This window comes from Podarcis erhardii (assembly GCF_964252035.2).
Source record: "Podarcis erhardii genome assembly, chromosome: 10".
Lineage (NCBI taxonomy): Eukaryota > Metazoa > Chordata > Lepidosauria > Squamata > Lacertidae > Podarcis > Podarcis erhardii.
Genome location: NC_138500.1, coordinates 28,791,065 through 28,813,436, shown reverse-complemented (window position 1 = coordinate 28,813,436; position 22,372 = coordinate 28,791,065). Strand labels below are relative to the sequence as shown.

The 22,372-nt window shown below is 45.9% G+C and overlaps 1 protein-coding gene across 1 annotated transcript; it reads right to left on the bottom strand.

Moving 5' to 3' along the window:
- Positions 1-16: 16 nt before the first annotated feature.
- KCTD17 (potassium channel tetramerization domain containing 17) lies at positions 17-18,552 on the bottom strand. The gene is made up of 6 exons (XM_081879533.1): positions 18,314-18,552; positions 14,835-14,943; positions 6,646-6,737; positions 4,709-4,804; positions 3,925-4,050; positions 17-1,016 (listed from the first exon to the last, which is right to left on the bottom strand). The coding sequence occupies exons 1-6, from the start codon at positions 18,527-18,529 to the stop codon at positions 879-881; spliced, it is 777 nt and encodes a 258-aa protein (XP_081735659.1). The 5' UTR covers positions 18,530-18,552; the 3' UTR covers positions 17-878.
- Positions 18,553-22,372: the final 3,820 nt, after the last annotated feature.

The following is a 22,372-nucleotide window of genomic DNA, read 5'->3' as shown; positions in this document are numbered from 1 at the left end:
TGTTGTCCATCAAAAAATAGACAGCAGTAGACTGGGTGGGCTATTGGCCTACTCTACCATAGAGCAGGGTGGGGAACCTGTGAACCTCCCACTGTTATTGGACTCCAACTCCCATCAGCCCCAGCTGGCATAGCCAATCATCCAGGATGATGGGAGTTGGAGTCTAACAACAGCTAGGAGGGCAACAGGTTTCACATTCTTGCTATAAAGGCAGCTTCACAGGTTCACTGCATACAGCTATCTCTCCCCTGCTCCCTGGCCAAATTGCATTCCTCTTCTGCCCCAAGTTTCTCCATCCCACTCCGGGGCTGCAAGGGCTACCCTGGAAGACAAATTCAGGACAAGGGTGCACCCAGGACACCCAAATGTCCAAGCAAAGGGAAGGGAGAGGGAGTCACTCGTCCAAGTCTGGGAGTGCAGACCAGGGCTGGGCTGGCAGAGGAGGAGGAGGAGGAAGAGATCTAGGCTGGGAAAGAATAAAAGATCTTTGCTGGCTCAGGGAGAGAAGAAAGAAGGTGAGGAAAGAAGGATTGGCAAGGCAGTGAGAAATGTGCACGAGCTGAAAAAGCCAAAGTGAAAAGGAACCCAAAAGGGAAGAAGACAGGGAGGGAATTGGAGGGATTCTGGGGTAAAATTCCAAACTGCAACAAATTCAGAAGTAAGAAAAAGAAAAACACCACTACACACACGTGGTTTAGACCTAAATGCAGCGGCTTCCGAAATGAACTGATCTCCCCCCACCCTCCCTGAGCCTTTGGCCACCAGGTATTGCTCCCTCCCTGCAGAAGCACCCCTTTCGTGCTTGCCCCCACCTGCTCCCGCCAGAAAAGGGAGCATGCGGCTTTAAGGTTCGGTATTGGTTTTGTTCCTGGCTGTCTTCAGAGGTTGGGTGCACCTTTCTCCTCCTCTTCCACTCCGGCTTCCTCTCGCTCCTGCTCCACCACCTTCTCCTCTTCCTCCTCCTCCTGCAGCTCCGCTTCCTTCTGCTCTTCCTCCTCTAGGTCCTCCTCTGTGCTCTGCATGCAGTACAAAAAAGGAAGGTGGAGCACAAATACTTGCAAGTCTAGCTACTAGATTGAACCTGTGACTTTCTGCACACAAGGCAGATGCTCTGTAGGTGAGGATTTGGGTTCTCAAGAGGTTCCGTAAAAGGGCGGCCAAAATTATCAAGGGGGTGGAGAGACTCTCCTATGGGGAATGATTGAAGTCTTTGGGACTTTTCAGTTTAGAGAACAGGCAAGTAAGAGGGGGCATGATAGAAGTTTATTAAAAAAAAAATTAATCATGGCATAGAGAAAGCAGATAAAGAATACTTTTCTCACTCTTTCCTAACCCTCGTGGACATCCAAAGAAGCCAAAGAACCCACAGCAGGCAGTGAAGGCCACCAACACTGATGGCTGTAAAAGAGGACTGGAGGATGAAGGGACCAATGGCTACTAACCAAGATAATAATAATAATAATTATTATTCATTATTTATACCCCGCCCATCTGGCTGGGTTTTTCACAGCCACTATGGGCAGCTTCCAACAGAATATTAAAAACACGATAAAACATCAAACATTAAAAACTTCCCTAAACAGGGCTGCCTTCAGATGTCTACTAAAAGTCAGATATTTGTTTATTTCCTTGACATCTGATGAGAAGGCGTTCCACAGGGTGGGCGCCACTACTGAGAAGGCCCTCTGCCTGGTTCCCTGTAATCTCACTTCTTGCAGTGAGGGAACCGCCAGAAGGCCCTCGGTGCTGGACCTCAGTGTCCGGGTAGAATGATGGGGGTGGAGACGCTCCTGCAGGTATACTGGGCTGAAGCCGTTTAGGGCTTTAAAAGTCAGCACCAACACTTTGAATTGTGCTTGGAATTGTACTGGGAGCCAATGTAGGGCTTTCAGGACTGGTGTTATATGGTTTTGGCAGCCACTCCCAGTCACCAGTCTAGCTGCTGCATTCTGGATTTGTTGTAGTTTATGGGTCACCTTCAAAGGTAGCCCCACATAGAGCGCATTGCAGTAGTCAAAGCGGGAGATGGTTATGCTCTGTCTCCACAGAGGAAGAAGAAGAAGAAGAAGAAGAAGAAGAAGAAGAAGAAGGAGGAGGAGGAGGAGGAGGAGGAGGAGGAGGAGGAGGGGGTTTGGATTTGATATCCCGCTTTATCACTACCCTAAGGAGTCTCAAAGCGGTTAACATTCTCCTTTCCCTTCCTCCCCCACAACAAACACTCTGTGAGGTAAGTGGGGCTGAGAGACTTCAGAGAAGTGTGACTGGCCCAAGGTGACCCAGCAGCTGCATGTGGAGGAGCGGAGACAGAGACGCGAACCCGGTTCCCCAGATTACGAGTCCACCGCTCTTAACCACTACACCACACTGGCAATAATGCTTCTGAATACCAGCTGCTGGAAATAACGGAGGGCAGCTCACGGGCTCGGATTCTGCTTGTGGGTTTCCTACTGTCATCTGGCTGGCCACTGTGTGAACAGGATGCTGCACTTCTTATAATCTTATGAAATAATTGCAGTTCCTGGTTCAAGGAACTGGTATAATATGGCAGCTAAGAGGCTCAGTGATGAATCAAAGCCCCCAGTTCGAATCCCACCTCTGCTGCAAACTCACTAGGTTAGGGGTGGGGAACAGCAGAGAGAGTGCAGAGCAACAGACCCAGTTCCTGTCTGTATTCATTAGGCACAAACCTGCCATGCAAAATTCAGGATTCTTCACAAACGTGCTGTCTCTCCCCCCTTCCCCGAAGGCAAGCAAGAGGCATTTTCACAGAACCAGAACGGCAAAGGTTTTTGAGGTAAAGCTGGAACTGACATGGGAATGGTGTGACTTGGGAGATGGGCTGTGGCCTGAGAATCAAGGGCCAGATAAGAGGGCTTTGGAGGGCTGTATTTGCCCCCCAGTCCTGGGCTTCCCCACCACTGCATAAGACAGGCCTAAGCAAACCACCGTCTCTCAGCTTCAAACCTCGCAACGGCAATATTGGGGATAATATTGATTTTCCTGACAAGCGTACTATAAGGATTGCAACTAGATAATGCCTGCGAAAAGCTCTGGACACTTGACAGCACTACACAAACATGAGGGATTCTTATATTCCTCAAGTCAGGCCTTCTGGGAAATTCAACTTGTTCTGGAATAGCAAGCAAAGGACCACATAAGGCAGGTATGAGATGCCTGCTCTCTGGTGGGGGGTTTTTGGACACAGTATCTGCCACATTTCCAAGTTAAGCAAAGAAAGTGGGCATGAAATTATGTTTGGTTTGATTTCCCCTCCCCTTCTCATAATTCAAGAATTTGAGGGTCATCACCCAATGAAGCTAAACAGTCCAAGATTCAGGACAGACCAAAGGATGCATTACTTCGCAATGCACATAGTTAAAACTATGGAACTTGCGGCCATGGGATGTGATGATGGCCATCAACTTAAGAGAGCTTTAAAGGGGAATCAGACAAATTCATGAACAATGCAGCCATCAATGGCCACTAGCCACAATGGCTAGATGTTACCTCCAGTATCAGAGGATGCATGTCTCCAAGTACCAGATGCTGAGAATCTTGAGTGGGAGAGGATGACTGAGCTCGTGTCCTACTTGCAGGTTTCCCATGGGATCTAGATGGCCATTGTGACAGGTGCCCCGTGCCTTCCATTTGATGTGAAAGGGTGCCTCATGGCCCAAAGCAAAGTAGTGTAGTCTTAAGCAGCTTGTCATTTAGATTCTTCGCAGCTCAGATGGTTAGAGTGTGAGACTGATAACATCACAGTTGCAGGTTTGATCCCCGTATGGGACAGCTGCATATTCCTGCATTGCAGGGGGTTGGATTAGATGATCCTCAGGATCCCTTTCACAAGTCTACAATTCTATGATTCTATATCTGAAAACATGGGACTGGTGAAAATTCGAGATGCTAGTGATTTGCTCTCACCTTGGCTTTCCGGCTGGGCTCAGTGCACAGGCCGCTGGGCGAGCTGAGGAGCTCTTTGGAGACCACGCACAGGAACTCCGACTGGTCCTCATTCCCATAATTATAGGATGACCCAATATTCACCAGCTGAGAAGTGGAAAAGGAGAGAATACCTTTTACTGCAAAGTAAGCCAAGTGAGGAACATTCAGTACTCCTCCGAAACAAAATTCGGTAAAAATGGGAAGCTCCAAGGCTCTGTAGGCCACCTTTGAGCAAACTGTTTTTGCAAGTAGTGAAGGAATGCTAAAAATGAAGCAGTAAATGTGTACACTTCCTGTCTTTGTTGGCTGGTAAAGATTTGGGCATGTGGCCACTTTAAAAGCACACATGATCAAAAAGAGCAGGGATGGGGAAGTTGTTGAAGTCTAACTCCCCACAGTCCCAGACAGCAGAGCTAATGGCTGGGGGGGGGGGGAGGTGGTCCAACACTCCCTGCATGGCCACAGGTTTCCAACCCCTGAAATACAAAGAAAGGACACAATACAAACAAACAAGTAATGGGGAGAGTTGGGGGTAATAGACACCAATTCTTAAGTTACAAGGTTTTGCTAAGGACCAGCATGAATGGAAACAGCTGGGGGAGAGAAGCCCAACATAGCTGGTCTCTCAGTGGGTAAGATCTGCTTCCCATATTCCCCTCTGTTGCAGCCAAGTGGCGCTTGTCTGGGTGTCTGAGATTCTGCAGAAGCTAAACCCTGGCAAAATCAATTTCCTTTTTATATAACCCCACCTCTTCCTGCATACCTGTTCAAAACGCCATCCATCTGACATAGTAGAAACCATTTGTGTGAGTTCTTCCTCCTGACACTGCAGAACCCTGTACACGTGTTTCGGAGGCACCTAGGAAAAAAGCAGGAAACACCGGTATGAGATCTAAAAGCAGACCCCTTTGTCCATGCAGATTCTCATTAGGAGACCAAGCCAGATGGGGCTATCAACATCACTGGGCATCAGATAGTTCTGCCTGCACTATCTACTTGTCGAAGAAAATCAAAGCTAGGGGCAACTGGTGGCTGTGAGCATTTACATCTATATCTGGGGAGCAGCTGTAAGCTCAGCAGTAGATCAAATGATCTACCTGTGAAAGGGCCCAGGTTCAAGCCCTGGTATCTCCAGGTACAGCAGGGGGAAACTGTGGAGATCCACTGCTGGTCAGCGGAGACAAAACTGAGGTGGTTCGACCAATAATAGCCTGGCTTGGTATAAGGCCCCTTCTGATGCACCTATGCAAATAATTCTTTGAGGCCTTCCTCATCAATTCAGTTGGCTGCCAGTTCCTGACTCAAAGGCCTCCTCTGTCCCTCTCACATGGCAGAGAAACAGTCAGTAGACTGGATGCGTTCAGAACAGGGATGAGACAGACCACAGTTCACAAACAGAAGGTCCCAGGTTTCAAGCCTGGCATCTCCAGTTAAAAGGATTCAGCAGCCCATGCCGTGAAAGACTTCAGCCTTCCAGCCACTGCCAATCAAAACAGACAACACTGAGCAAGATGAGCAGAGTGCCTGGCCTGCCTTAAGGCAGGTTGCTAGATCCTTTCTTTGAAAGTCGTGCTAAAAATTCCCCAGGTACATTTTGCAACTGGCGCAGGTCCAACGGCAACCACATGGAGACCTCTGCATGCCAAGTTGGTGACAGACATCTCCACCTGGCTGGCCTCTCCTCTCCAGCTTTCTTAAGTAGGTAAGCAGAAGCACTTATTTATACCCCACCTTTTCCTCCAAGGAATCCCTCTCCTCAGTTAATTACAACAACGACCCTGTGAAGTAGGTTAAGATGGGGTTGCCATATTTCAAAAAGTGAAAATCCAGACAGGTCCTAGTCCTCCACTCCAACAACTACACTACACTGGCTTCTGCTATGCAGCAGCTATATAAATTAAGCAGCTAAAAAAATATGGGGGAAGCAAAATGTCACTTAGAGAAGGATCAGAGATATTCCCCTTGAAGGCTGAATTTGTTCTATTGAATGTTTTAATGTGTTGTAAACCGCTTTTGAGATTCACCCCCTCTTTAAAATGTAAAGTGGTATGGAAACAAAATGAAATAATAATATATTTCATTGGGTGGAGGGAATGGAGCCTAGCTGTCCTGCTGTGGCGACCGTAACCTAGGTTCTAGGTGCCATTTGGCAATTGCCTTATATATCTGAGCTTCTTACGCTGCTTGAAATGTGTGCTGGCTTCTTGTCATACTGCTACCATGAGGGACAAGAGCCCAGGAGTCTGGAACGCCCCCATTCCATTGAGCGCCCACAGATCTCCCTCTGCTTCTCAAACAATTTATTTTCTCCAATATTCTTTCTGTTCCTGCCTCCCCGTATCTCCAAACCATGCAGAGAAGCAGAATCTCAGGAGTATCCCTCCCAGCAATGATTCACCACCCTTTTCTACTTTGCAATTAAAACTGTAATCTGAGATCCAGGCTAGGGAGTGCTCAGAAATTAAAACAACCAGATTCATTCACTTCCTCCTCTGGGGGGATGAAAGACTGGCCTTCTTTCTTCTACCAGTTCTGCAAGATTTCCTTCTTGCGCATCCTCAGAAGGTGGAATTTAAGATTTTCTGCCGTTCTGGGGAGGTGCAAAGCCCCCTGGTTTTCATCTCATACATGAAGGCTCCCTGTTATTGTTAGTATTTTTCTTTTCTTGCCAAAGGCTTTCTGGGGCCATTCAGTTCACACCTGTGTTATAGTGTAGTCCTTTTCTTCCAGTCTGTCCTTGATTAGCCTGATTAGAGACCCGATGTTGTAGAATTCGGCTTCTTCCAGAACCCCTAGAAATAAAGGCAGAGCGTGCAAGAGATAAAATAATGAGCACCAAGCCACTGAGCTGACTCATTGTCAAGCAGCTCTCGATAAAAATACTCATCCTTTGTTACCATCATCTAGTCATTCTATAACCAGACAGCTGGTTAATTCTGGATCCTGAGCCAGAGTTATATTGCCGCAGAGGTTTAAAGATTACACAGATGAAATTTTGAAAAGCAGCCTACCCTAGGGTAGGGCTGATACCCTAAGTCCATGTAAAGCGAGGGAGGGTGAACTCTCTGGGCGCTTGAGCTAACTGGGCACTTGAAAGACGAGCAGATTTATTGTGCCATACACACCTTGTGGAGCTAAAGGCTTTCATCATCATCATCATTATTATTATTATTATTATTATTATTATTATTGAATTTAATACTTGTATACAAAGTTTATATACAGTAAAAGAAAAGGGGAAAAAACAGGGCAAAAAACTATTCCAAAATCATATATATACTAACACTTTAGACTTCCGGTCTATCCCGTTGTATATTCCTTTTTTTCAAATGAATGTACTCTTATTATTGTATATTTCTTTACATTTTATCTAATACATTCCTGTATCAATATGTACCCTTGGTCTTATTTCTCAACTCAGTCTCTCTCCAACGTCAATCAAATACTTACCTGGCAGGGGAGACACCTTGATCATGGAGCTAAAGGCTTTCAATGGCTACTAGCCATGATGGATATGGTCTGCCTCCATGATTTGAGGCAGCATGCTTTTGAATACCAGTTGCTCAAAACCACAGGAAGGGAGAGTGTTATTGCACCCAGGTCTTACTTAGTGGCTGCCCATGAGCATCTAGTTGGCCACTGTGAGAACAGGATGCTCCACTAGATGGACTCTGATCTAGCAGGCTCTTATTTTCTTATGTGTTCCTTTGTTGCTGGCTCCATAGGGATGCTTAGATCCCATGGGTAGGTTGAATCACATGTGTACTCCAAACCCATCAGAACCAACTAGCAAGGCCATCCTATTATTTACTTTCATATATTAAATATATATATACATTTTTTCCCCAAAATACAAGCATAACAAATAGAGAAATAAAAACAGGAAGGACATAAAAAATACAATTGACTTCCCATCCATTTTCCATGGTTTCTTTAAATTAATGGTTACTGCTGCATATTCTATTTTAAGCAAAGCCATTTTACCTCTATATTTCCCTCCATATAGTGAGTAGGATTGGAATATTACTTGTAGTTTAAGGCTGAATTCTGGACACAATAGAAATGTAAAGGATTTGGATTATCATAAAAGATGCGGGAGAAAATTATTAATAACAGGAACCACAAAGGGGAGAATGGAAGTCCAGGGGATTCCTTGGAATCTTGTTTTTATTAATTTTGTTTGATACATCTCTGTAAAATGTTACTTTGAAAAACCAAATAAATAAATTTATAATATTTCCCTCCATATAATCTTAAACAGTTGAGCTTACTCCAAACCGACTAGTGCCTTAACATTTTTACAATAGTTTTTCAAATTATCTACAAATGCTTTCTAATCTTCTTTAAATATAGTCTCTTCTTGTTCTCTAACATTACTTGTTAGATTTGCTAATTCTGCATACCCCATTAGTTTCATTTGCCATTCTTCCTTTGTGGGTGAAGCACCCTGTTATGTACATGGCCACCCCATGTTTCCTGCAAGTTCAATGCACCATGCAAAGCTCTCCTCCACCCCTTCTATTTTTAAATCCTCACACCCGTGAGGCAGGTTGTTAGGCTTGAGAGCAATCAATCTCAAGGTCACCCAGTGTGCTCGGTGGGGCAGATGGGAGTTGTAGTACAATATCCGGAAGGCACTGGGTTGGCGAAGAGGAACTAAACTGATAGCTAAAGTGATGGGCAATGAAAAGAAACCTAGGTTTCATAACATAAGCAAAGGATTGTTGGCTCTTCTTTCGAAAATGATAGTGGTTCAATTGTGTCTGGGCAGAACTCTTAAGAGAAGATGAAGAAAACACTTTTAGTTTTAAAGCTTGTTTCTGTGCACGCTGCCCGAAGCCAAGACTTCCACAGCACTGTGGAGTCAAATGAGTCTAAATTTCCTAGAGGCAGGGAGTATACAAGTAACTGCCGTCTACATACCAAGCACCAAGATACAACTTGCAAGAGAAAAAGATTCCAAACCTAAGTAAATTGATAACTATGTTTAAAGTAGGGGTTTTTCAAAGGGCGTGTAGTGAGGAACAGCTATCGGCTTAATGAATGCCGGACAGAGTTGATTCTTGCTATACAATGGACACCAGAAAGGAAATTCACAGCTAACAAGAAAATACGGAGAGAAAAGAAAGCTACAGGGGTGGGGGGAAGGGAATGTTATTACTACTAATGTTTAAATAAATACTGAAAATTATTATTATTATTATACACCCTTCATCAGTGGATCACAGAGCAGTTTACAATATAAAAACACAAAAAATCATAATGTAGTAACGAACAAAAACAATAACACCCCCCCCCAGTTTAAAAGGTCAGATTCTTTCATTAGCCATGGCCCGGGACAGGCACCCCCAAACTTGGCCCTCCAGCTGTTTTGGGACTACAACTCCCATCATCCCTAACAGGACCAGTGGTCAGGGATGATAGGAATTGTAGTCCCAAAACAGCTAGAGAGCCGAGTTTGGGGATGCCAGGCCTGGGAGAAGGGGAATGTTTTTGCCTGGTGCCTACAGGTATGTTATAAAGGCGCCAGGTGAGGCTCCTTAGGGATAGCATCCCACAAATGGGGAACCACTGCAGAAAAGGCCCATCATTTTATTATAGTATTTATTTCTACCATTGGTATTTATGCCCTCTGCAAAGTAAAAAGACTTCGCAGAGATGCCACAATTATAAAGATGTCCCAGTTGACCTTAAGGATGGCAACCCCAGAGGGGCACTTGATGTAAATGAGAGCAAAGGAAGGAAAATGCTGCAGCTAATGTTGAAAATGCAATCCAGCACTCTTTTAACAGTGCTCAAAACTAAAACGGCAAATGGCCACTATACACACACACACACACACACACACACACGTATACAAATGTGGGAAGTGTACACATGCACAGCCACAGAGAGCGAGAAGCTGGGTGGCACATACCACAGAAGTTGTAAATCTGAGTTGTTAAATTGGAAGCAGAACCTAGCACTTGAAAAACAAACAGCATGTCCACATATATATGTCCACATATATTCAGGACAATACCAGTCTAGGTCCTGGAACACCTTTAGAGCACATTTACCTTTAATAATGCAAAAGCTGGATTTCAAAGGCCTTTGGGGGTGAAAACTATAACAAAATTAATTTTGTGCAAGAATGCATTTTCCCCCTATGTAAACACCGAAAAAAATGCTATGATTAGTCTATCCATATTGCGGGGGGGGGGCATTGTGCCTGAAAAAGCATAGCTCACATATTGCTATACTAACACTTGGGAGAGGGGCTCAGAGAGAGAGTTGTGTACGACAGTCCTGCAGTGTTGCTATCCAGGGTGCTTTAGGGAAATGCCACTGGAAAAAGCTAGTAAGTTGACTGCAGCAGCAGCAGCAGGAGAGGGGGAATAGGGGAGTTTTTATTTATTTATGTATTGCATTTATTTCCTACTTTTTTTCTCTCTCTGAGCAGCTCAAGGTGGCCTGCATGGTTCTCTCCTCATTTAATCCACATACCAACCCTGTGAGGGAGAGTAGGCTAAGAGGCCACAACTGACCAGAGGTCAGAATGATTATTGGAAATGTGCTGTTGCTGCAAATATAAACACTTAGATGGGTATATATTTGCCTACCAAAGGCTCAAATCCTTTTGCTCAATAGAGATGGAGTTGCAGGGGAGGAGAGTGGCTGTTTCGACCTGTAACAAAAAAAATGCTGAATCTATTACTAGGGAGGTATAAATTATTAAAATTATTAAATAACAAAAAGCATTATTAAAATGCACTGCTTTTTGAATTATCAACGCATGGGCTCCCAGACTTTGGTTGACATAAATATCTTCTGACAACTTTCTCCACCTGCAATCCAAAATGCCACGCCTACCATTACACAGAATGTAGTATCGATAGCCTAACAATTTCTGGTGAGCTTTAACAATCAATCCCTCTTCCCAGAGAACTCTGGGAATTGTGTCCCTTTGAGGAGAATAGGTGTCTCCTAACTCGCTACACCCTTAACAAACTACAGTTCCCAGGATTCTTTTCTTTTGGGGGGGTGGAGCCATGACTGCTTAAAGTGGTATGAAAAGTGCTTTAAATGTATAGTATAGATGCATCCTACTTGTGTGACAACAGGTTAAACCTTCCCTAGCATGGAAACACAATTATGGGAGTAGCTCCTCTTGTCAGTTAGATATCTTCCTACATGGGTGTGCACACACACACACAGAGAGAGAGAGATTTATTTTTTTTGGCCCTCCACTCCACCCACAAAAGATAGTACAAGTTTGCATGTGACACAGAGCATATGCAAAATGTGGTACAGATTTGTCTCCTCTTTTGCGAATGGAGCTGAGGGCCCAATCCACACCTTTACCAGGGCCCAGCAATCCTGTTGGCAGCCCTGTGCCCTTGTGTGTGGATAGCAGTTTCACATAAGGATGGAATTCTGTACCTATTGCATACTCTTAAGGGTGATGAAAAAATATATGAATAAATCAATAAGTACAGAGAACACTTTAAATGAATGCAAGCACAGAGTGCCAAAGATAGAGGAGACGATAATCCATGAATACATGGAGCTGGTACTCAAATGAAGGCGACCCATTTAGGTTAAGCAGAGAGGAGGGAATAAATCAACTGTCCCATTATTCAGTTTGGGATTAATGCAGGTGAAATGGTTTCCATGCCCCTGAGCAGGGTTCTGGAACAGCCTCTCGTGAATAGTACTAAACAGAAGGGCAAGCTGTGCATCATGAAAAATGGAAAATAATTATTGAGCTCTCTGATGCCCTGCTGGAGCAAAGACTATTCCCCCCCCTCCTAAATTATGTTCTATCGCAGAAGAGAAATGGGACATGGAACGATGGGAGGTGCAAATGAGGTCAGCTTCAAGAAAATAAAGTCTCTGTACAATGAACCCCTTTTAGTCAACCAAGGAGAATCAACTAATCAACAAGTTTTGAACCCATGAAGAAGGCTACCCTCTCCAGAAAGACAAATTAGTGACCTCAGTAAGAGATATAGGGATATATATTGCCTTTCGATCGTTAACATGAGATGCTGCTTCTTGCAACATAGGCAAATAAGCATTTGTCATCTGCTATGCTAATCTCTGGTTATTTGAATCCATCACCTCCCCAGAGGCATGCACAACCTCCTCCGCTGCCTAGTTAGCAATAGCAATAGGCACTTAATGAATCCACAGTGGAAAGAGAAGGATGCTTAGGAACCAGCATTCTGTTATTACCCAGAACCCGCTCAGACACACCATCTTATTTCAAACCCTGACCTTGCAATATCTTTGTTTCCTTCCGCAGAAGCAGATGAATAAAGAACTATGGCCACTGAAAGCTTCAATCCCAGGGGGCAGTGGGAGATGAGGGAGAGGACCTTCCTTTTTTGACATGACCACAGACGTTCTAGTCATCAATGTTTAAGAGGACCTTGATGAGCTTTCTGATTCCTGCCCATGCCCAATGTTCCAGCTCCCAGAGATGGGGCGAGGATAAAAGTAGAATACCAAAATTGCACCACGCCACCAGTCAGGGTCATCCATAACTGCTTGTCAGAGCAAGCATTTCTTTCACTGTGTTTACTCCTGGCTTGCGATGCAGAAAATGAATGAAAAGTGGAGCAGCTCAAAGACAACTCTTGCTCTTGACTTGTCTACCCCCATTCCCCTGAGAAAGAGGTGGTTTATTAGGATATAGCTTAAGCTGGTAAGATAGATACACCTGCTCTGGGTTCGAGATTAAGCCCGGGAGATGTATCACGGCTGAAATCACCACTGCTCCCAAGTCCCTCTGCCACCGCACAGGATGGGGGCTTTGTTAAACCTCTCCGCTGAGGCCTCGACAGCTGTGCACCCCTCAGTGGAGCAGTTTAAAGAAGCCGCCCCCTATGCGAAGGTGGCAAGGGAGCCCTGCGGACAAATCCTGACAAGCTCCATCCACAGAGCTATCTCCGCCGCCTTCGCACGGGCAGGCAGCCTCTTCCTCCTGGTGCCTGGAGCCAGCTGCCTCTTCCCCACCCCACGAGTCACTGGGGTGAAACCACCACAAACTTCCTCAGCATGGGGGGGGGGGCAGCGGTTTCACCCAGACACCTTTCAGGGCAGGGGCCAATGCAGCTCATTCCTCCCTTTCAACATCACAATGTTGAAAACCTGACATTGCCCAGCCCTAGTCAAGACAGCTTGGCTGCAATTGCCCACACATTGGTAACCTCCAAGTTGGATTTACTGCAATGTGCTCGATATAAGTTGGTTTGGAAGGGCAGGTCAGCGGCTAGATTCTTTTTCTGTAGGAGCCAAGCGCCATCAGCATACAACACCTTTGTTTGTGGGATGTGCACTACCTGCCAATCAGCTACTGTGCCAAGTTCAAGGTCTGGGCCCTATATACCACTAAGGACCAGGTTACTTGAGAGGCCTCCTTATTCCTTATGTACCCAAGTAGGCCACAGCATTCTACAGCAAAGCGACCTCTTCAAGTTCCTAAAGTATCAGAAGCCCACTCCACCGTAACTTGGAGCAGGGCTTTCAATGTGGTTGCCGCTGTTCTGTGGAACATCATTCCTGTCAATATAGGATAGGCACCCACTATCTGAACTTTCCAGAAACAGATATTAAGATATTTTTGTTCAAACAAGCTTTTCCAGCTGGATGAAAAGTTCTTGGCCTTAGATTTTCTTTTTGTATTGTTTTTAAACCTCTCTTCAGTTATATTCGGTACGGTTCTTAAAACTATTTTCGCTGTTTCCATGATGTTTGTAAATTGCCTAGATACACGCACAGAAGACGACATAAATTTATATAGTAAGAATGGAAGCGTGTGGATAAGCCAAGTCCAGAATCAAAAACAAGGCAAGGAACACAAAGATTTACATAGCACAGATGCAATTGAAGTAAGAAATGCAATTGGAATAAGAAGTCTCACTTCAGCTGCCAACTGATTCCAAAGGAATGGAGCTGCAAAACTTAAACGCCTGGTTTCTAGTGCATACTAAGTGCACCTCTGGAACACATAGTGCTCTTAGCAGTGCACCATCTAAGGAGCACAGTTGCCTGGCAGGTATATATGGTGCTATGTGATCCCTTAGGCAATCTGTTCTGCTTGCCTCTGGCTCAGAAGGGAGGGAGGGAAAGCAAGTGATGGTGAAGTTCCCAGTGCCTGCTTGTTTATTGACTATGTCTGGCAAGCAGGCAAGTGGTAGTAATGAGGCGGCAGAGGAGCAACAACCTGTAAAAACAATGGCAATGGGGGCACAGACTCACTGATGGACCCCCCTCCCAGTGAGGGCATCCTGCCCAAACTCCCCTCCCCATAAAACCTGAAGCTGGCACCTTATTCTTCATGGCCCTGGAACAAAGTGTTTTGCTTTGAATTCTCTCTTTGTACCAAGAGGACAAAACTTGAAACATTGAGGACACAAAAGCACAAGTGTATTCTCAAGGATCAAAACATTATCATCACAGGACAATATATTAGCTCCATTCCCTGTACTCTGTAAATGGAACTACGGTAAATGTTGACATTCCTTTCACACACACACGTCATGGATGCAGGGACAAAAAGTTGAGAGAGAGGATCTGTCATAGCACAACAAGAGCAATGGCACCACCACACTATTTACAGTGGATGTTAGCAGCACTGTAAACAAAGCATTTCCTTGAAGACTGTTACTTTGCAGTTTAAGCCTTTCCCCCCAAAGCATCTCATGGGCCAAATGGGGAGGCCCGTGGATCAGAAGCTCCCTACCACTGGTTTATAGGCTAGTTCATCCACTTCTTACAGTCAGCTTAAGTCATGCCTTGATGCACTCACTTTGTTCCATTGGCCACGCCAAGCAACATCAGGCAGTCCTGTACTCGGGTATCAGGCAGTCCTGTGTGATAATTGCACAGGTCTGAAAACTTACCTTCCTCTGCCATATCTTTATCCAGTACTAGCTTCCCATGCCGGAGGAAATTCAGAATGGGTCCAAAATAAGTGGGATCCCGATCAATGAGATATGCACCCGTCTCATCCTAAACAAAAGAAGCAGACAACAAACAAGCATAAATCTTGTCTCATGAACCACCCTTGAGAGTGTTAATAAGCATCTGGATAGGGGTGATCAAATATACCGTATTTTTCGCTCTATAACACGCACCAGACCATAACACGCACGTAGTTTTTAGAGGAGGAAAACAAGAAAAAAAATATTCTAAACGAAATAGTGGATATATGATTTTTGTGGTTCATGCTGTGGCCACAGACATGTGATCTGACAGTGAGTTTGGAGTAGCCCAATGCAAAAATCCTGAGGATCCATGTGGATCCATGCTTTGTAACCACAGAGGAGGGGAGGAAGGGGAACCATGGATCCTCTGCTCACAACTGCAGCAGATCCCCCGCCCCCGCCACCCGCAGGCATTCGCTCCATAACACGCACAGACATTTCCCCTTACTTTCTAGGAGGAAAAAAGTGAGTGTTATGGTGCAAAAAATATGGTACATTGTTGTGTAGACTTAGCATTCATGAAATAAGAGGGGGGAAATCATCTTATGGGTCAGAACTTGACTAAAGGAGAGGAGGAATAAATGGGCAAATCTCACAATACAAGAGATGGGCTCCTCCAGTGATCTGTATAGAGACTGGTGCTTTCTAATTGTTTTGCATATGACCAAGGGTCAGGGGTGTGAAGCAAGGTGGCGAAATTTGCTGACGACAAACCAAACTATACAGGATGTACAAACAAGAAGTGATTGTAAAGCAGTTCAAAACTGGGAGAATGGGCCGTACAATGACAAATGCAGTTCAATGTAAGCAAGCGCACAGTGAGCCACTGAACCAAAATCCTAACCACATTTATACAGGTGGAAGGCAAACTGGGAGTAACCAACCAAGAATTGGATCTTGGAAGTCATGGTGAATGAAGAGCTTAAAGAAAATGTTGATCCAGTGTGCAGAAGTTGTGGAAACAGAAATTACATGCTAGGGATTGTTTGTGCTCTAAAACAAAACTGTCAATACCAAAATGCCTTTAAACAAACCTATGGTGTGGATTATAATGAGTACAGCTCTAGTCACCATAGAATCGTACAGTTGGAAGCCACCACAGGGGTCACCTAGTCTAACCCAAGCCCCCCCCCCCAATGCAGGAATCTCAACAAAAGCAACCAAGACCGACGGCCATCCAACCAACCAGATGGAAATAAAACTGCTAGCAGCATAATGCCTTTAGCTTACAGGTGGGGAACTGGAAGTGGCTGGTGGACTTGATCATTATCTGCTCCCAAGTTTTATAGGTGGGCAGGTCTGCCCACCTGATAGTCACCTGACAGCACTGCAATGTCAAGTGAGTCTTTTTAGGCATGTGTAGGTCTTGCAGAGCACTTTGCAAGGGACTTCAGAGGACGCTTGCAAAACACCGTCTTGCAGGGCCAGTTCTGGCTGAGCCAGATAATGATGACTTGCCACATACCTTACACAGTGGTACCTCGGGCTACTTACACTTCAGGTTACATACACTTCAGGTTACAGACTCCGCTAACCCAGAAATAGTACCTCGGGTTAAGAACTTTGCTTCAGGATGAGAACAGAAATTGTGCTCCGGCAACACGGCAGCAGTGGGAGGCCCCATTAGCTAAAGTGGTGCTTCAGGTTAAGAACAATTTCAGGTTAAGATGGACTTAACCCGAGGTACCACTGTATTAGGTATAGGGCAGGTGGGCATGGCTTGACCAAAATGGATTTGTGGGTAAAATGAAGGTGCCTAGTGGGCCTTTTTAGGCCCATGTGCCAGAGTTTCGCCACCCCTACTTTGGACAAACCTTGGAATATATTGTACAGCTCTGGTCACCAAATCTCAAAGGTAGTAAGTGTCCAAAGATGCTTGTGTCCAAACACAGCATCCAATTTGTCAACAGTCATCTGACTGATGGCTAGCTGTCAATAGTCCATGGTATGCCCCCTCTGTTGCTGTGATGTCACAGAATGCTCATAAATCTAACTACTGAGGAAGAGGGTGTCCTGGACTCTTAAGTCAGCATTACTACTGTGAAGGAAGTGAAACATTGGCTTGAATGGGAAAGAAGCTTCTCGCAAGCTGCTTAAGGATAGGGGAAATTGAATGCAACAGAATGCAGTGGCCAGAAAGTGCTGGGCTGGAAGGCAGGAGGCCAAGAACAGGAGCCAAGGCGGCAGGAAGCCTCAGAACAGGCTGATGCTATTGAGAGAAAGGAATCGGGAGAGATTGGGAAGGCAAAAAATGTTGGCTATTGTAAGCCAAATTTGCAGGTTTGGCGTTACTTCTTTCTTCCATCTGCTCTCAGCAGCTATGACTTTTAAAACTGGGAAGCTGAAACTTTGAAATTGCATACAGTACTTCAAAAATTCGCTTACTCTCTCTGATAAAACATACTTTAAGTATTTATATCACTGCAAGAGCAATCAAGAGCCAAGATCAACTATTGGTCTTCAACACTGATACATCCTACTCATCGCTACTCAAATACTCCCCACTGGATTCAACGGAACCGACTCCCAGCTAAGCGAGTCCAGACTGCAGCCCGAACGCCCCACCTTGGGCTCTGGGACACCACCTTGGATTCGCCGCCCGGAAGGCTGGCCAAAAGAGCCTTCGTGGCGCGCCACCCCGTCCTGACGACCAGCGTCCAGTGAGGGCTTGGCGGGGCAAACCAGCAACGCGGGAGAGGAGAAGCAAACGCGGCGCTTACATCGCTTTGGGCTCTCGTATTTCTGAGGGTGCGCCCATCAGTGCGGTCTGTAAATCAGGCGCATCTGAGATCCAGAGCGCGCGCCCAAACACCCCAATTGCCTCCCCGGGGAAACTGATCATCACACAAGTAAACTAAGCGGGAGGCGGTGCTGCAATTGCCCGGGCGCGCGGAGGGAAAACGCTGCTGAGTAAACAGGCGTCGTTTCATTTTATTTTAATTCTGCGAATACTGTATGCTCAGTACGAGGCTCCTTCCCGAATCAGGCTCCTCCTCCACGACTTGATTCCTTCAGCGGCTGCGTTTCGTCGGCACGCCTCTTCCAAATCTCCCAGATGCCAGAAAGGAGGCGAGAGAAGCTTGTATATACTGACCGGGGGTGGGTGCATGCATGGAAATCCAGCGGCCCAGCAACATTTGCAATGCAAGCCTTATGACTTTGCAAAAATAAAAAAAAATAAGCCAAGCCCGACTCCTTCCAGCGAGCGCGCCTTGCAAAATTGCACGGCCGAGCGAGGGACACAAGAGCGGCGGAGGGCGCTTCCTCCAGCGTCTCCTTTGTTCTCCCTCCCGGGCCGAAGGCGCAACCGATCCCCGCGGCAGGAGCAGGGCGCGCACGTGTCCCGCGAAAACACCGCGATCCTTTGCGCTGGCACGCCGGGCTCGCTCGCTTACCCGATCCGACTGCAGCTCCTCTCCCTGGCACAGGCGGCAGAGGAAGGACTTCTGCTCGCGGCACAGCGTTTGCCGGGTGGTGAGGAAGATGGTGCCGCCGACGTTGAGCCTCACCCACTTGCCTCGGCTGCTGGGGGGCAGAGGCTGCTGGGAGCTCTCCCACGCGCAAGGAGCCCTCCGCACGCCTCGCGTTGCCTCCCCTCCGTCCATCCTCATCTCCCTTCCTCGCCGCCGGTCCCTCCTACTTCCACGGGGAGGCGGGGCTCCGGAGGCAGGTGGGGGCGCCTGGAGGATTCTGGGGCTTGTAGTTCTCCTCGGGTGCAGCGCCACCACAAAGGAGGCTTTCCCAGTGGGCTGGAGCGGCACAACGCACAGTTAGAGTGCATTGGAAGCGCGTTTCGTGGGTTCATGGAAAAATAATAGGTATGCTTGAAAAAGGAGATTCCCTGGATGCCAAGATCCAGGTTTGGGGCAAGTACTGGGTGAGAGATTCAAAATCACAAACTATCAAGCCAGTCAAGCATGGAAATAGAGGCTATTAGACCTTTAAAAATGTGCACTTCAAAGTTCCTCCCAAAGTTTTCCTCTTCCTCCAGCACGGGAAAAGACCACACATTTAGTACATTTGAAATGGTTTACTTACAAACACGCCCAAGGTCAGATTCATGTGCTTTTCCATACAGCATTCTGAAAAGTTACCCAATAAGCATAAAACTTGGCTTAGCTACAAAGTGGTGAAGGTTCCTAGATTATTGGTACAGTATAGGAATTCAAGAGTGGCTGATGAGAGCCATGTGGTCTGAGCTGGAGCAACCAGCTCAACGCTCTTTACATGCTGAGCTCTGGTGGACTGAGAGAGAATGATAGGCCTGATAGACTAGTTCCTCCTAAGGTAAAGGAAGTGGACATAGCTAAGCCTAGTAGGACAGCTAATTCCATGATATTAACCATGCATTAATTAGATTTATAAATGTTGGTTTTATGAGGCTGGTTATCCCACACATTTCCCCCTGGAATATTCCTGGGAACTGTAGCTCCCCCCAACAGAGCTGCAATTCCCTGCACCCTTAACAAGCCACAGCTCACAAGATTCTTGGTGTGGGGTGATATGCTTTAAATGTATGGTATGTATGTAGCCTCAGTTTGAAGGAGGAGCTGTGTGCGTGCTTTTCGTTGTTAACAGGTTATCAGAAACTAGGACAAGAGTCGGCAGAAGGTCAATTTAGATCAGTGGTTCCTAATCTTTTTCAATTCGCTGCCCCCTTGGTTCTATAACTCTTATCCCCAGTGCATTATTCAGAATAGCCATTTGTGTGACCCACTAAGGAAGATAGTAACACAAAAAAATCAAAACAATAACACTTAATTGCACATTTATGCAAACTTGAATTAGAGTCGTACCTTGGAAGTCAAACAGAACCATTCCGGAAGTCCGTTTGACTTCCAAAACGTTTGAAAACCAAAACACAGCTTCTGATTGGCTGCAGGAAACCACTGGTCTAGATCCACTGGAGAGGCTCTGGGTGATTTACAGCAAGGTTCTGGACTCTGGGCAATTGCCAAACACAGTGTTCTTCAACCTTGGCTTCCCAGATGTTCTAGGATTCCAACCCCAGTCACTCTTTACCACTGGCTGAGAATGATTAAAGCCTTCCCCATCACCACCATTGCTCACCCCCAGAATGAAAATTAGGCTGCTGAGACAAAGGCTGGGCAGGGAACCAGGGCTCAGTTTTCCTAAGAAAGGATAATGAGGCCAGAGTGGCTCATCCACAGGACACATTCACAGCCAGAGTAGTTTAACAATCAGTCTTCCTCTTCACAGGAAACTGAACTGTAGCTCTGTGAGAGAAGTAAGTGCCCTTAAACTACAACTCCCAGAAGTCTTTGGGGGAAGCCACGACTGTTTAAAGTGGCATCACAGTGCTTTAAATATACGGTGCCGAAATATACAGTTCTGGTGCCGAAAACAAATTCGTAGGCGAGCATGTCATCAAGCATCATTAAATGTCCACCCACCCCAGTCACTATTTTTGCACCTGGCTCCAGCTGATTAATTGAATCAGGATTCTATTTTAAAAGCATCATAGATCCCAGAAGGTGCTAGCCTGCCTCCCCCCACCTGTGCTAACAGCTCCTGTGAATGAGGAATGCATACAGAACATGGTTATGATTGTTCCTAGCTCAACAAGCACTCAGTCAGATCGACATCTCTTACAGTGCTCCCCACAAAGTAGATCCTCTGGGATCCTGATCGCTACTTATTTGCATGCTCAATGACTTCATTGTAAATGAACACACTTGCCACAGGCACCCCTTGCATTGCTCTATATTCAGTGGATCTGTTTCCAGATCCAAAGGTGTACAGCCTTAAGTTTGTTTAGGTGTGCATATAAAGTGTTCATGTGATCAGTGTTTGCAGATGGAAGTACTTGTGTTAGAGGGTCAAGACACTAACTCCAGCTTTTAGCTCCATGTATATCAGGTGGCATGGGTGGTGCTGTGGTCTAAACCACTGAGCCTAGGGCTTGCTGATCGGAAGGTTGGCAGTTTGAATCCCTGCGATGGGGTGAGCTCCCGTTGTTCGGTCCCAGCTCCTGCCAACCTAGCAGTTCAAAAGCATGTCAAGTGCAAGTAGCTAAATAGGTACCACTCCAGCGGGAAGGTAAACGGCGTTTCCGTGCACTGCTCTGGTTCGCCAGAAGCGGCTTAGTCATGCTGGCCACATGACCCAGAAGTTATCTGCGGACAAATGCTTGCTCAAGCAAGATGAGCGCGGCAACCCCAAAGTCGTCCGCGACTGAATGGCCAGGGGTCCCTTTACCTTTTATATCAGGTAGCATAGAGCTTTGGGAGTTAAATGGGTTTTCATCCACCCTTTGCAATGGTTTTAGAATGAAAGCTGGGTGGCGGGGAGGGGATAACCACATAAATTACGTACTACCTGTGAAATATCCCTGTATATTGCACTTCAAACCTTCCTATCCAAGTTCCATATCTGAACAGCAGAACAGCGAATTAGCGAAATTCAAATATCATTTTATGTATTTCTTCCAGGCTTGTTGCTTTTCATCGAAGAAGCCTTTATAAAAAAAAACAACCGTCCAATGCAGCTGAACAGAACAGAGCTGGAAGGGGAGATATGCTGATAAGAGTGGCTCTCAGATATATACATCTGAGCTACTTCTATCAGCCAAAAGGGCTTTCGCATTTTAAAAGCACATCATATCAACACTCTGCCAGCTTAACAGGAGCACAATCCATTTTCTTATATATGCTTCTGCTGCTGATGTATAATTCATATCTATTCTTTTGCCAGTTTTTTGGGGGTGGAGGGGAGGGACTCTTCAGTTAATAAATGCCTGTGTTTGAATATATCAAAGATTAAACTGCAAAAAAGAGCAATGACTTTTAAAGCGCATTTGCAATTGTTACTTTTTATATGTCATAATAGCTATAGCACTGTTATCAAGGGGAGTCAAACAGTGTAATGACCAAGGGCTCCAACTGCTCATCTTCAGGGGAAAACCTCTTGGATTCAGAGGACATATTTGACAGGGAAGAAGATTTGCCCTCTGAGCTGGCCTGTGACATCCCTACCTCATAAGAAGTTCCAGGACCAGAAGGGCCCGTGATGCCTGCACATCTCCCGCCTAAAGCTGTCACATTACTGTCTGTGATGTTGGAGGCAACAGCACAACCACAGTCTCCTCCACCAGAATCCACAGCTCCTAAAACAGGCTGGGTCCCTTTTAGAGAATAGGCTTGACCCTCATTGGAGGCTAGAGCCAGCTGCTTAAAGGAAGCAGCAGTCCTGTTTAATGCAACATAACTATATGAAATATTCACCCCTGCCTTGTCTGAGTCCAGACTAACTTCACCTGGAGATACCAAGGGTGCTACCCACCTTGTTTGTTTGCTTTTTGGACTTTGATCTCTGCTTTGCCTGACCTTGTTTTTCTGGACTGACCCTCTGCTTTGGCTGAGCTTGCCTTGCTTGGACTTGACCTACACTTGACCAACTTTGCTTCCTGGATCTAGGACTGGTGGTAGCAGTCC